Source organism: Lutjanus erythropterus, chromosome 3, assembly GCF_056507025.1.
Source record: "Lutjanus erythropterus isolate fLutEry1 chromosome 3, fLutEry1.hap2, whole genome shotgun sequence".
NCBI classification, from domain to species: Eukaryota; Metazoa; Chordata; class Actinopteri; order Lutjaniformes; family Lutjanidae; genus Lutjanus; species Lutjanus erythropterus.
The window spans coordinates 28,634,162-28,646,197 of NC_139319.1; the positions used below are offsets into that span (position 1 = coordinate 28,634,162).

Below are 12,036 nucleotides of genomic sequence, written 5' to 3' on the forward strand. Positions count from 1 at the left end.
CATTTTTGTTTTTCTAATACACATACATATTTTTTGCACATGCATGGCTACTTTTATTTGATTTTATTAAAGGAGAGCAGTAGAACTTTAAGATAAAAGGAAAGAGATGTTTATATGAACAAAACAATGCAGTACACATCAGATTTATTATTTAATGAACAACTTGTTTTTGAAGTTGTAATTTTTGTTTGTTTGTATCGTAATAAATATTGCATTGTAAAAAAAACAAACTTATCAGAAAAATTACGACTTGAAAATGCCTCAGCGTGATAAGAGCTGCCTAACATGACAGAAACCACATTTGGGAACGCAAACATGGAGGGGGCAGGATTTATGAGCTAAACTGCAGCCAGTCATCAGGGGGCAATTCAGATGTTCTGGCTTCATTTTTGAGGGGCTGTCATGTTGTCCATCTTCATATATTTCAATGCATTGAACTTTTTGAAATACACTCCCAACTGCACAAAAGCACATTTAGCACAGCAGGGTGATTCAGGTTTACAAGGTTTGCACAGGCTGCTGTCAGACTGTGTGGTGCTTGGTGGACTGTGGAGGGCCGGGGGGGGGATCAGGGTGTGGAGGATTTTATAAATGATGGTTCCTAGTTTGTTGTAACAGGGGAAGTTTTTGGAGGCCATGGGTCATATAGTTTCTCAAGCGAGATTGTTGGAGGTGGTGCCAGCAGCTGCATACTTATCCACATTTGCAAACAGATACATTTACAGATACATACAGGTGAAGCAGGGAGCGTAACAGATACGTTCCCTGCCTAAACACAGGTGCTGAAAACATCTCTGAAAGACATCAAGCACCACAACAGTTGTTCAAGGTAGATTTGAATAAAATTGGTGTTGTTGTGGACTAGCCAAGTAATTATGCTGACTTTTCCCGTTGACTTTTAAATGTATGAAACCTCATTTACACAATGTCAAAGTAAATAACAGTCACGCTGCGGAGGAAATTAAAATACAACCCATAAATTGCATCTGAATTACTTGGAATTCAGGACATTACCATTTCAGATTTTTCTGTTGCACAAATCATGATTAATATGGCACACCGGGCAGTGGCTAGAATGAATATTACAACAAGTATGACTTCACAAAAAAGACAAAGAACTAATATTAAAGTAATAGGAATTAGATTTTTACATGTTTTCTTTGTACTAGGTAAGAGATATTAAATGTGGAACAGTAGAGGCAACAAAATGCTCTGCATAAGCAATTTAGTCACATGACTGTGTGGTGAAAAAGGTCTCATGTAGAACAAAACCTACAGCAAACTCTCAGCTCTGAGCAACTTTTAGCCACTTTTAGATTCCTTTAGCCCAGTGTTTTAGTTTCATGGTCAAAGCATATCTTGTATTCTCACTTAAATTTCTGATGCTTACTTTTTCTAGAAAGGCAACATTCAGACAGAATCTGATGTTGTAGTGATTAGCCACAGGATTGTGCTGCAGCTGTTTGGAGGGGGTTTTCATTTGTGCGTAGAACATAAGCTCCATGAAATAATCTGGAAATAACCTTCATTTTCTGTGATTCCCTGCCTTTCACCCAAAGGAAGCTTCTTGGTATTGTTTTTTTTTTTTTCTGCCACCCCCTGTGGCCCCCACCACCTAAGCCTAAACACACTACTCCAATTCAAATGAATGAGATGACTGACGTATTTGCTGCAATGTCAGAATGCAGCCCATGGCACCGCCAAGTTGGCGATGGCTTACGCCCAGGTTTTATACAGTTTATGATGAAACTATCTCCTTTACATTGAAGTAGGACACTGTTTGCAAACATACTAGCTGGTCATAGCATGTGTTTTAGTCTTTGCACCCAATAGTTGTCATAAGTCACACAACATCAATCAAGGCACACAAAAATTAGATAACACTTATTAAATCTACCACTATATTTCAAACAAAATAGCTAAGCAAGCTACAATGGCTTCCCAATACATGAGATACTTTTAACTCATGGTTGATAACATGTAGTATAATCCATGTACCAGCTACCACGTAAGTGGGGATGTCTGTTTCGAGCCTTACCTGTATGAATATGTAGTCATCTTGAACCACCAAAGAGCTGATGTCGATGTATCCAGGGAATGGGTAATTCCTGTTACCCTCTGTGCACATCTGAGCTCTGCATGTGACATACTGCACATCTGTCACACCGGAAGACACACAGAAAATATGAAAGGCTTATGACAACTAATTTTAATATGCTTCTTACAGTACATTTCAATACATAGAGCTGTAGAAACACCTTAACTACAAGTGAGACATCTTTGAATTTTAGCAATTTTTCTCGATTATATACATAATTAAAGAAGCACTCGAAAGATATTTATGTCTTAGGCTACTTGAAATGTGTAGGGACCTACTCCACCCGTCTAAGCACCCGCTGACATTTTCTCAAACTAATTTGCGTCTCTTTTATTCTTATCGTGTGTAGAGACCACAAACAAGCATCTCCACCTGTCAATCATACCACAGAAAAAAGCAATGTTTATATCGCAGAGTAATACTTCTGCGACATCACAGGCATGCATAAACAGCTTCATCTGTGTCACCTGTGGGAAACCCGGGTAGTACTGCCATTCACATTTATGGAGCTGACATTCAGTAAGTGAAAGGGGAGAGAAGAAAGGCCATATTAATCAAGAATCATGCACTGGGTGTATTGGGGGGACGAGCCAGTGCTGTTTCCCCGGGGACATCTTCTTTTATCCAGGAGGAATTCATTCCTATAGAGACCTGTTCATTACCCCTCTTTGATGCGTTATGTGTGTGTAGGAGACACTCACTTCCATCTGGTGTATGAGCTTCCATATGGACCAGGTCTGGCTCCTTGTCTAGGCCAGAGACAGACCTGGGAGAGAATGACAGAATGTGTAAGAATACATAATCGTAATGACAATGAATAGAAAGGGATGTAAAGAAAGGAAGAAAAAAGGACAGATTTGTCAGTGCAGAGGGAAAGGGTAGAGGAAACAGGAGAAAATGGACAAAGATCCAGAAGCACTCTGCTCCAGTTAGACCTGTTTCTTTAATTTAATGTGGAAAAAACAAGAAAGTTTTCCCCATAATGCCACATTAGCACATCAGCAGCAACTGTAAGCTAATTCAGTCCAGGGAAAATTCAACAATACAAAGAAAGAAAAATGAGTCTCCTCATCAATTAATGGCTAGCTAAAAAGTAAAAAAAACCAAAACATTACATTGTTTGCTTCCTAGTTAAAAAGTTAGCAAATTGTTACATTGGACCTCATGCAAGAACAAAGGGCTCGTACGAACATGCCACGTCAGATTCAAAGCTTGAAACTTCAGAAACCTGTGTAAATTATCCACCTGTGTGTATGTGAGTGCACATGCATGAGACTTGTCAATTAACATAATTAATGCCCCAATAACACCATTCAAGGCTGCACTTCCTGCCCCAAATGTCAGGAGGACCAGAGAGAAAAAAAGAAGAACTTAAAGAGTTTGGAGTTTGACGTACTACCTTAGTTCCATAAAGGAAAATTTAGCAGCAGTGAAATTAAAAGACCTGCTAAAGCAAAGAAACAGGAAAAGTGAGTGCTTTTAATGCTGTGTTACCGGAGGGTTGGACTGTCACTGAAATAAAGAAGATGTCTCGATATGAAAATGACTTCAAAGAAAAAAACGATCGATAACTGCAGCAAGAGGAGAGAGTTAAAGGGAAGTTTTCATCACAGAGTGAGGATGTTCACCTGGACAGAGACTTCATAAACCTGAATGTGCAGATATACAGCCAATACACCTGACAGTAGGTCATAACAGATCACTGAATGAATGATAACAGGCTTGTTATGTAAATTTACAGTAATATTATAATTTGAAATGTAGTCAAATAGGATCTTTATGGAGTGTAATTTATTTTTCAAACTGAAAATGTCTTCAAACTAATGAAATATACAGTCATTAGTTTGGATAACAGCAGACTGACTGCACATGACTGTGTGACAGGTCTGGACCACTTGAAAATTTTGTTCAAATTCAAAATATGAGAAAATTGGTGAAAACTGGAGGTCTTCTAAATCACTCGTACACACCACTTAAGAGCAAACCTGTTCGCACGACTGGTTCTTGCATGAGGACCATTGTTTGCTAGCTAGCAAAGAAGTTAAAGGGACAGTTCATTCCAAAAATATACATTTTTCATCTTACCTGCAGTGCTATTTATCTTTCTGTATACTTTTGGTGTGAATTGCAGTGTCTGCCTTCTCTCAAATATTATGGAACTAAATGACACTCGGCTTTTGAGTCATTCATTTTCTGTAACCGCTTATTCCTGAAGGGTCGTGGGAGGCTGGAGCCTGTCCCAGCTGACATTGGGTGAGAGGCGGGGTTCACCCTGGACAAGTCGCCAGTTCATCACAGGACTGACACATAGAGACAGACAACCACTCACACTCACATTCACACCGATGGGCAATTTAGAGTCACCAATTAACCTAGCATGCATGCATGTCTTAGAACTGCGGGAGGAAGCCGGAGAACCCAGAGAAAACCCACGCAGATACGGAGAAAACATGCAAACTCCGCATAGAAAGGTCCTGCCCCTGGAGGATTCAAACTCAGGACCTTCTTGCTGTGAGGCGGCAGTGCTAACCACTGCACCACTGTGCCGCCCACACTTGACTTTTGGTGCTCAATAAATCAAGAATACATTTGAAAAATGCAGCACCAGTGACTTTAGAGAAATTCTGATCTGGTTACTGAAGATAATCCACAGACCTTGTTGTGAACAGTTTCATGTAGGAATCACTTTCTTTCAAAATAAAAGGAAAGTAGTTCCTATATGAAGGCAGACTATCAGACATTTCCAAAACTCACCAGCTCAAACCAAGAAAATCTAGATTGATATATAGCACCACAGGCCAGAGGAAAAATATGTATTTTTGATTTTAGGGTAAACTGTCCCTTTAATATAACATTTTGAATTATTTGGTAGGTAACAAAAACAAAACAAACAAAATGTTAAACTGTATGCTAACTAGCAAGTTAGGTTTAAATTTAAAATTGGATCACAATGCAAGCTGGAGTTTAAAGTGTTAATGCAACAGAATTGAATGGTTTTAGAGTAACAGCTAAACTTAAACTAAAAAGTTCATCCTTCTTAATGTTAAACTAGTTTAAAGTTTGGTGCACTATAATTTCAAGTTGAACCATGATTTAATTGGGAAATTAAAATGGAAAATAATCCTTGTGGGTGCAACTCAGCCTATGAATATATCTCTGGTTAAAATCTTGCGTCCTTGCTCATTTCCCTTCTTGTGGATTAGACTGGATGGACACAGCTTTCCCATTGTGGCGATATTTCATATCCCTTGGAGGCTGATGAAGCCATTGTGCAAATGCAGCCAACTGGAGGCTTGCCTAGCCATTGCTGGAGGCCCATCCAGTGTTTAGATGCCCTTGAAGTGGCTTTGGCGGTGAAGGGCAAAGCAGCAATGGATTGTGCACATTATTTAGGATTATACCACAATGGCATGGAAGCTGCTCCAGATTTATGCAAGTTACGGTGAATGTAGCCAACGGCAAACCCAGGCCCATCCCAGTCACCTCAGAGAGAGGGAGCAGAGCAGTGAGCTGGAATAGATCCGGGCCTACGTTTGTGATGAGTGTGCACTTTCAGACATAGTAGGTACACTGCAGGGGGAGTGAGCAGGAAACGTGACTGGATGAGAAGTGACAGGACGTCCCGGATCCATTATTAGTCATAGATTCCCATACTGTACATAAGCTTCTGTATCTGCGTGTATGCATCTGTTTCTATGACGGATGTAAAAATAATTTTTTTATTTATGTGCAATATGCCTGATATGAGCAGGGAGTGTATGAGAAATGAAGTGGAATGCGACATGCCCTCGGACGCTGAATGCAAAGTGCGTTCTGAAGGAGGAGATTAATCTCTGCCTGATTGTATCAAGCAGTAGAAAATGTGCAGAATTTCAGCAGCATCACCAGTCAGTCACACACCTTGTTCCATGCCATCAATATCACTTGCTCAGTCGCGCAGAACATGAGCAACAGTTTCTGCATTCCTGAGCAAACAAAACTTTGGAGACCAGGAATGGAGCAGAATAAAAAAAAAGGAAAGATGTAGGGAAAGGATGACTCACCAGTAGAATCTGTTTGGCGTGACGTGCTCATGGATGAGCTGCCATTTTCTCCCGAAGTCCACAGAGCTGTACAACTGTAGAGATGTCAGAGAAAAGAGAAAAAAACACAGTCTTGTTAGCAAGATGAATGCACATTTCTACAGTGGTCCAGCTTCTAATTAGACTGGCTGATTTAAAGGTTGTAACAGTGACAAGTGAGTGTGAGACATGGCTGGATAATTCCAGGGTGGAGGGTAGTCTGGTGCTATAAAGCATTATCGGGAGAGCTGGGCTGACACAGCGCTGAATGGCTATCATCATTACCAACTGGCCATTTAAGCTAACATATTGTCACAGATATAGGCATCTATATTCCCCTCTCCTCTTACAAATTAGAGCTGTAGGTTTCATGGGAATTATAAATTAAAACTGAAATAGATATGACATTAATGTGGCTGCTTTTAGCTTCATCAGCAAATAATTCTGTGTGATTCAGTAGGTTTTGGCCTGATATTGTATTAAAAACAAATGTTGAACATAAAACTCTTTCTTCAGCACAGGGGGACTTCCTATTAGGGTCAAAGCTGCCATGAAACACCTCATAAACCTATGGTTAAGACTTAAATAAATAAATAATTACTTTTCACTAATTCATTATTTTCTTAAAAAATGCATATGATATAATTGCATAAGGGAGGTTAATTCATGAGAGTTTCACAGCCTCACCACTAACTTGGACTATTATGTGATCTTACTGCACATCGGCAGAAATAATTCATTTCAAACCGTTTAATCAAACAGTTTGGCATGTTGATGAAAATGAATTAGACACTACCCCGCCAGTGCTGACTGCTGCTGTCTGGCAAGACATACAGAAGCATCACTGCTGTGCCATCACACCACAGAGCAGTATCTTTTCTCAGGCTGTGACACTCCCAAATTTATCTTTATCACTCCACCATAAATATATATATTAATTTAAGGATAAAAAGGAGGAGAACAATGGCTGTTTGCCTTAGACCGCCAAAATGACGAAACCCGCCCCTGTTCTTCAGCACCCAATAAAAACCAACAGTCTTACAGAATGAGCTCACATGAGTGCAAAGAATGATGTATAGCTTCGTTGACGTGAAGGTGTAACAGAATGTAGCCAGTGGCCCAATTTCAATGTACTAATTGCATTTTCTGGTGCTTGGACAAACAATTAATAACCCAGGTGCATTTCCCAACACCGTATTGATTGATGTTGTAGAAACAGCTCCCGTATAGCTCGCTGTGTCTGTGCATTGTTATTTCCTCGCAGCGTGGTGAGTCGGTGGCCCCAGCTGAGTTCTATGCTAATGTTCCTACTTGCCTTTTATCACAGCAAATCTGACACTTAGTCTGATAAAAGGATACACATTTGTCACCAGCTGCAAATTTATTTGTCAGCTTTGCAAGGGAAAATCTATCTATGTCAGCTGGTGTGTTTTCCATTTACATTACCGGTGTTCCCAAAACTGCACAACAAGCGCAGTACAGTTGTGGCAGAAATCTGCCAAATCTCTAATTTGGCGTCAATCTTTGGATTTCACAAATGGATGTCATGATTATTATTTCATCAATTTGAAGGCCATGTGTCTGTTTGGACTGTTTGACACTGATAACCAATGGCAGCAGAGCAAGACTTCTATCTTGTGTCCAGTGTGTGGTTAAGGCTCGGATCTAGTGATAGCTGGGAGCAAACATTTGTCTAAACCTTTATGAAGGTGAACAGAGTCTAATATACAGTACCCATCAGCGTCTATTCTGCAGAAAATTAGATTTCTGATTCTTCCAACTTCGGCAAAGAAAGGTTCCCACCGGAGTCTTTGGGTCGGTGTAAGAGGGCGGCAGGCAGGGTCCCTCATCACTTTGGACAGTGACATATGACGCCAGCGGGCAGGCTCAGCCTCTTCCCTCTCCATTCATCAGTTCAATGACATCTTAAATTTTAAAGCTTCTGAGCTGTCACAAAGTAAGCTTCATAGTTTCCCACTCACTACGATAAATCAAAAGTGTGGCCAGCCAGCTGCCACGCCACCGATGGAGTCGGTGACAGCCGAGGGAGCCGACAAAGGACGGCAGCTCAAATGGTGATTGAGGAATTGCAGTGAGCATGTTACTTAAACTAATCTATTCATGCCGGTGGTGGATTTAGAGAACATTTGGACTGCTCTGACTTGTGTATCAGGTTGCAGGTTATGTTGTAAATTCAGCTGAGGGTGCAGTGAAATGAAGTAGAGTCTTGGAAGAGACCAAGCCAGATTTGTGTTGGGGAACAACGCAGCCACTCTTCCTTTCGAAATTATGACAAAAAATATTAATCAACAACCTTTTTTCAAAAACAAAAGGGGAAAAAAAGAAAAATAACCACACAATTATAATATGATAAATGAAACCTGAAAATATGAACAGTTACAGGTGCTGCGAACTGCATATGTGGAATTACTGCAGTTATTTTACTTTATATTGCATTCGCATGTTCTTGAGGGTCCAGTCTGTAAGATTTAGGGGATTTATTGCCAGAATATAGCAGGAATGAAATATGATATTCATAAATATGTTTTTATTGACGCATAGTCACTTGAAAATCTGCAGGAGCTCAGAATTGACACTGTAGGTACTCATACACACTTGGAAGGGGAACATGAAACAAGCAGTATTCACTAGTTGCCATTACATAGTAACATTACTTTCAATTTGTTTTTTTTTTGTTTTTTTGTGTTTATGTTATCAGTTGAAATGACTGCAGAATTAATGTAAGCTGTTAAACATCTAAATGTCCAGACTCAGGCTAATACATGTAGTAAAGTGACTTTAAAGGAATTTAATAAAATATATTCAGCATATTTTTAGGCAAATTTCACTGGAATGGGACCTTTCACCACTAAAATCTAATCAGTTCATTTGTGCCAAATTTGAAGTATATGGATTAAATACACACAGACCGCCTGAAAACATAACGCCTTCCACCAAGGCTGTGGTCAGCAAGGAGGCATAAGAAAAGACTCAGAAGATTATTTGTAGTTACATAGACCTGTGAATAATATTTCCCAGACAGCTGGTAGAATAACAGAATGATACATGCAAGACACACCGCTAAAGCTTGAGTATAAAAACAAAAACATCCAAGGGTTGAAAAGGCCATTCCACAGAGAGAGAAGGGTTCCTTATCTCGGGAATAATTCATGTTAATCGAGATACAGGGAAAGGCACTCAAACACTGTTTACACATAGTAAGTTGTGTCAAAGCCAAAAAGAACGTCTCACTTTGTGGTTTAGATCAGGCTTAAGGTCTTTGAGGGTCATGTCTCACAAGAAATTACTTCCAGGCAGTGCTGGTTTTATCACATTTAGCCATCAAACAATTTAAAGTGTGCTGCAGGCATACAAGCATAATAAGAAGGTTTTGTTTCACTACTCTTAGCTTAGGAGCTATGCAGGGATATTGGATTTCAGTATATATGTATAGGGAATAAATCTTAAGGTTTATGTATTGGTCTACATTTGTTTTTCTCCTTGTAGCCTTAACTTGTGCTTTACAGAAAACAAATCTACACGGGGAAGTGAGGTAAATCAAACACAGATGGAACCTAAATGAGAAATGAATTGATTCAAACTCTGGTCTCTCACAGGAGAGCTTACACATCAACCATTGAAAGACAAATTTCATGGAGCCGTTTCATGATTTCATCTTCGCAGAGGTGTTCAGGAAACGCTTGTGGGAAATGTACATTATTGCACTTGCTGTTTCTGTCCAGCTATTTAAAGCGTAGTGGAAGTGCACTTTAGCTCAAGATGAAATATGAATCGGAATAAAACATAAATGACTGCTCTGCAGTGGCTGTCCTTGAAATCAATTAGAAAAGAGTCTTAGTGGTGGTGGTGATAATGCAGAGACATGTCTCCTGTGGACAGAACGACATGGGTTTTCGGCCCATACTGCTCTCCCACACACAACATGACAACTGACCCTGTTGTCAGTGTCGCAAACAAGCTACTTGTTAGCTGTGAGGCTTATTCACCATTCACCAGATCGACCAATTGTCACAGACAGAACTGGCTAAGATAATAATCATGGCTTTCCTTAACGCTCACTGTGAGCTGTGAAAAAGCCTGCAGTGAAAAAGATGGATAAAGTGAGAAAGAGACAGGGAGACAAACCATTATTCTCACAGCAGATGATAAAATGTGGTGGGCCTGGGCAACCAATTAGTGACAGGAAGCTCATGCGTGACTGTTTTTGACCCCGCAAATGCCCGTTCCGCAGAATTTCCAACCAGTTTTAGATGCACCATACTACTCCCACCCATTCCCATTGAGATTCTGCTCACTGCTGCCCGCAACAATGTTCTCTATTCATGTTCCATTCTGTCATGAAAATAAGACATAATGGATTTTGCTCAAGAAAATGGGAACAAACTGGATAAAAATTGGATAAAAGGATTGTGTACCTGCTTTGTTATGTATCACGCTTAAAGCTGGTGGTCATAATGTTTAAGAATCAGAATTTAGTTTAAACTATAATGTAGTTTAACTTCTTTAAAGGGACAGTTTACCCGAATTACAAAAAAGAACATTGTTTTTATCACTAACTGAAGTAGTTTTCTAGGCCTTGATTTTATTTGACCAGGTTTTAAGATACCTGTCGCTGATATTTCTGCCTCCATGCCAATATAATGGAGATGAATGGAATTTCATTAGATGTGTGCACAGCATCGAAAAAATCACATTTAAAGAACTCAACAACATCTCTTTCCAGGAACAATGTACCTGTTTCTCTGCATACTCCATGGACCTCACTGTCAGCAGTTTTTACTTGGACTATTTTTTTTGTTAGAAAGTAGTTCCACCTCAAAATCTGAACAAAATGAAACCAAAACTATCTGCACAGTGCAATATACAATGACGTATGTGAGAAAATGTGTGGGGGGTTTGTAATTTGGATGGATAAACCATAGCCTGATTTCAGGCCTCTGAATCATTGTCCACATCTCTTCTTTTATTTTTATTGTTGTGCTCACTGACGGCTGCCTCACTGGTTGGAAAACAACAGCGCCAATCAATGCTTTGAAGGCAGATTTAATAATTGGGGCGTCATCCTTCTGTGCCAGTCAGCAGTGACAGAAGAAGTGCCATGTAACACACAGCAACAAGCTTGGCTATGATTGACGAACAGCAACTGTTAAATTGGTCACAACAATATGAAAAAAGTTAACTGCTCTTACTGACTGCTAACAGCCTGTGTGGCAACTGAAAATAATGTACAACTCAGCTACTAATTGGTTCGGCCAAAAAAGGAACAAGATCCACTCCTCACAATAAATTGGCTAACATGGACAGGATGTCCACCTGAATAACGAAGACAAACTAAATCAGACTGTGCAGTCAGATTATCTAGCCTGATCTCACTCTCAATGCATCAGATAGGTACAGCAGCTTGGTCAGTGCCCCAAGCTTCAAATTATGATGCTGTAGCAGTGGCATGAGGTAGTTAGAATGTGCCCCCGTGAAAGCTTTTATGATGGACATGAGTGCACGCTACTTACTAGTAATGAAGCACACGCACATGTATTGCTATCCTAATGGTGCCTGTTGCATGGTAGTTGGCACACCTTTAATGACCATGTTGATGCTGATGCCAGCCGAACTGCTGTGTTTCTGTTAGGAGGGTGGTTCGTGTACTCAGCATGTCAGTGTACTATGTAACCTAAGTAAATGAAGTTATGTAACTTTAGTAGATAGTTATGGATGCTATTTAAGTCACATAATGTACATACGTTATGTTATGTATGTTACAGAACCTAACTTACACTAACTGTTTTTCCCAAACCATGATCTTTTCCTACATCTAACTAATTTAACTGCCCAAACCTGACCAAAACACACACTGTG

General features: G+C 39.8%; 1 protein-coding gene across 1 annotated transcript in view; it reads right to left on the reverse strand.

Annotated features, from left to right (window-relative positions):
- Nucleotides 1-12,036, reverse strand: part of sorcs3a (sortilin related VPS10 domain containing receptor 3a) — a 264,513-nt gene that overhangs the window by 76,668 nt on the left and 175,809 nt on the right. The window contains exons 5-7 of the mRNA XM_084715689.1: nt 6,142-6,215; nt 2,800-2,864; nt 2,039-2,157 (exon numbers count right to left, since the gene is read on the reverse strand). Of these exons, the coding sequence (XP_084571815.1) occupies nt 2,039-2,157; nt 2,800-2,864; nt 6,142-6,215 (258 nt within the window). The remainder of the gene's footprint in view (nt 1-2,038; nt 2,158-2,799; nt 2,865-6,141; nt 6,216-12,036) is intronic.